This window comes from Temnothorax longispinosus, unplaced genomic scaffold (genome assembly GCF_030848805.1).
Source record: "Temnothorax longispinosus isolate EJ_2023e unplaced genomic scaffold, Tlon_JGU_v1 HiC_scaffold_38, whole genome shotgun sequence".
Taxonomy (NCBI): Eukaryota; Metazoa; Arthropoda; class Insecta; order Hymenoptera; family Formicidae; genus Temnothorax; species Temnothorax longispinosus.
The window spans coordinates 176,137-179,858 of NW_027270209.1; the positions used below are offsets into that span (position 1 = coordinate 176,137).

A 3,722-nucleotide genomic window follows, 5' to 3' on the forward strand; every position below is an offset into this window, starting at 1 on the left:
CGTTTTCGGGCGCCGCGGGGCGAGGGGACCCGCGTTCGCGTTTCGCCGCGCCGCGGAGTCCGCGTGACGTCACACGGCACGCTCGCGTTATCTCTCCCTTGTAGATGTTTCCCCCCGTCCCCCGTTCGTCTTCTCGTTCGCGCGGTCTCTTTCCCTCGCGCGTTCTCGTTCAGAAATTATGCGAAAATTATTAAATAAAGACAGCTTAACAAAAGGGAACGGTAAATGAAAAGGAAAAACTTTTTTAACCATATTATATGCATTTATTTATCATGTAGCGCATTATACACAATAGTATCCAAAGCGTAGGCTAATAATTCGCAATCAATAATCAAATTTTTATTATAAAATTCACGCAAGATTGTAACTGCGTTACATTTATCGGTGATACAATTTTGACGTAAAATTGTTACAAACTGTTTGAATTTTTCACTTACGCCGTGAAGATTTTGACATAGTTGAAAATACACATTCTCGACGCAATGTTCTAGTTCGAACAGGAAGAGTACAGTTGACGGTTTCATGTACAAGCTGGTGCCGCACGACGTCAATTTTACAATATCTGCGTCACGTATTTTAACAAGCTCCAGATCTCGAAACGTTAGCGATGATGGTGCCGATGATTGCACGAGTCGCTGTATATTTGCACGTTTTTCGATGAATGTCACCCACGTTGCATGTGGCAGAATTATCCGATTGCCTCGGTTATCGCCAATAAGTATATCCACAGAAGACATAGGTCCCGCGTTGATTCCAACATCCAAAAATTTATACGCTGTTGATGTCAAGGCAAATCTCCTTCCCAAAATACGTGGCGTATAACGGGGTTTATCAAAACTGAAAAAATAAAATTATATGTTTATAAAAGCTTTTTTTTTTGCACAAGTATATATGAAAATTATCGGTACATACTCATTGTGCTGTTTCTCGCACGTTTCGTCCTGAATTGGAACGTAGTAGTTCGCACCGTGAGTGTTCATCGTATCTGGAGGCTGTTTGCGACGTACTCGAACCGTATCGAACTCTCGACTGCGCTCTAGAATCCATGTAGACCATTTATACATACCCAAAACTGCAAATCTTGCAAAAATAGCGCCAATGTACGGCTGCTGCATGGTGACCACCACCACAATCCACATATACGTTAAATGTGATATCTTTGTCAAAAACATTCGTGATGAGATCACCTCATCGGGCATCAAATATGATTTCTTTTCAAGAGCATACGTGTCTCGCGATGATTTCATCGAACACGTGCAAAACTGCAAATTTTGCAATTTTGCATAAGTTAATGGAGCGTTATTGTTTTCAAGAACATGTCGCGACGTGTCTCGCGATGATTTTATCGAACACGTGCAAAACTGCAAATTTTGCAATTTTGCATAAGTCAATGGAGCGTTATTGTTTTGAAGAACATGTCGCGACATGTCTCGCGATGATTTCATCGAACACGTGCAAAACTGCAAATAGCGCCGATGTACGGCTGCTGCATTGATACAGATCAAATCACCAAAAGTCAATGGCGTGTTTTCGTGAACCTACGTGTCCCGCAATGATTTCATCGAACACGTGCAAAACTGCAAATTTTGCAAATAGCGCCGATGTACGGCGGCTGAGATGAAATTAGATATGATAAGCAAACGATGCATCATTAGTAGAATATAAAAAAATGTTGAATATATAAATGTTTTATTTCCTTTTCCTACATACTTTGTAGTATAGTATAGATGTTTTAGCTGTTTTTAGCTGTTTTTTAGTTGTTTTTAGTTGTTTGATGGCTGCTTTTAGCTGTTTTTAGTTGTTTAAAAGAAGTTTGATAGCGGTTCAATAGCGGTTATACAGATCGCAGTTATACTGATAGCTGTTTTAGTTGTTTGATAGCTGTTCAAGAGCTGTTTGATAGCTGTTTTTAGCTGTTTCATAGCGGTTCAATAACTGTTTTAGTTGTTTGATAGCTGTTCAAGAGCTGTTTGATAGCTGTTTTGAGCTGTTTCATAGCGGTTCAATAGCTGTTTGATAGCTGTTTTTAGCTGTTTTTAGCTGTTTTTAGCTGTTTCATAGCGATTCAATAGCTGTTCAAGAGCTGTTTGATAGCTGTTTTTAGCTGTTTTTTGCTGTTTCATAGTGATTCAATAGCTGTTTCATAGCTGTTTGATAGCTGTTTTTAGCTGTTTTTAGCTGTTTTATAGCGGTTCAATAGCTGTTTCATAGCGGTTCAATAGCTGTTTGATAGCTGTTTGATCGCGGTTCAATAGCAGTTTTACAGATCAAATCACCGAAAGTCAATGGCGCAATATCGTTTTCGAGAACATACGTGTCTCGCGGTGACTTCATTGCACACGTGCAAAACTGCACATCGCAGATTTTTCGGCAGGCGCATCCGTACGGCTACTGAGATGAAATTAGATATGATAAACAAACAATGTAACAATAGTGAGATGTAGTAGGATGAATTTGAAGGTACGCTCAGTAGTCGAGGACTAGAAGTGAGAGTCGGTCGGTGTGCTTGATCGTGCGGTTTATACAACAATTGGTTCGCCATCGAGGACGGTTGGTGAGAGTCAGTTAGTGTGCTTGATCGTGCGGTTTATACAACAATTGGTTCGCCATTTTAAGAGCTGTATATCAAAGCCCACCGATATGAGCGAGTACGCAAAACTTTGCAAACCGATACGTAATTCTAAATTCAAGATTGTGAAAATCAGCGAACCGCAGCTGAGAAACTGTAGCAGATTGTATAAGGAGAGAGTCGACGTAGCGCGATATCTATTCCGTCGCGAGATCGGAATCGCCGATCTCCGATCGCATCAAGATTTTCTCGACAACGAATTTTATTGGAAAAGAACCTTCGGATATTATCCAAAGTTCATATTTTAGCGCGTGAGTGCAAGTAAGCAAAGTATATATAAAATGGATTTTGAAGAATTGTAGTTTGAAGAAGAAAAAAGAATGGAAGTTAAAGCAAATGATGAAGAAATGAAAGTGCCTGGAGAAATATTTTAAGTGTATATTATCTAAAATTAAGAGACCTATACTGCTAAGAGATTAACAATAAGTGTAACAATAAGTGTAACAATAAGTGTAACAATAAAAAGACAATCAATGTTGTGTCACACACACACACAGTGCGGAAGGTGACTCAAGAGCCAGGGTTTTCAGGTTGAAATCATGCGGTGGTAAGCAATTTTTCTATTTGTAGTTTTCGCATAATTTTTGAACGAGAACGCGCGAGGGAAAGAGACCGCGCAAACGAGAAGACGAACGGGGGACGGGGGGAAACATCTACGAGGGAGAGATAACGCGAGCGTGCCGTGTGACGTCACGCAGACTCCGCGGCGCGGCGAAACGCGAACGCGGGTCCCCTCGCCCCGCGGCGCCCGAAAACGCGAACGCTCCGTAGCGCGGCGAAAACGCGGACCCCCTCGCCCCGCGGCGCCGGAAAACGCGGTTCCCCCTCACCCCGCGGCGCCGGAAAACGCGGTTCTCCCCTCGCCCCGCGACGCCGGAAAACGCGGTTTCCCCCTCCCCCTCCTTCGCGACGCCCGAAAAACGCGGTTCCCTTCTCCCCCTCCCCCGCGGCGCCCGAAACACGCGGTTCCCTTCCCCCCCCCCCCCGCGGCGCCCGAAACACGCGGTTCCCCCCCCCCCCGCCCCTCATCCCCCTCAGATCTCATGGTTAGAATCGGCGTAACTTACCTACTCATGTATTTGATGATAATTTT

General features: G+C 43.4%; 1 protein-coding gene across 1 annotated transcript; it reads right to left on the reverse strand.

The window, feature by feature from the left end:
* Positions 1 to 254: 254 nt before the first annotated feature.
* On the reverse strand, positions 255 to 1,115 carry LOC139824450 (uncharacterized). The gene is made up of 2 exons (XM_071796979.1): positions 913 to 1,115; positions 255 to 837 (listed from the first exon to the last, which is right to left on the reverse strand). The coding sequence occupies exons 1-2, from the start codon at positions 1,113 to 1,115 to the stop codon at positions 264 to 266; spliced, it is 777 nt and encodes a 258-aa protein (XP_071653080.1). The 3' UTR covers positions 255 to 263.
* Between the last annotated feature and the right edge of the window lie 2,607 nt (positions 1,116 to 3,722).

Coding starts and splice junctions, on each gene's coding strand:
- LOC139824450 (XM_071796979.1), bottom strand. CDS start 1,115: ATGCAGCAGCCGTACATTGGCGCTATTTTTGCAAGATTTGCAGTTTTG. Junction 838..912: donor TGCGAGAAACAGCACAATGA/GTATGTACCGAT, acceptor TTATTTTTTCAG/TTTTGATAAACCCCGTTATA.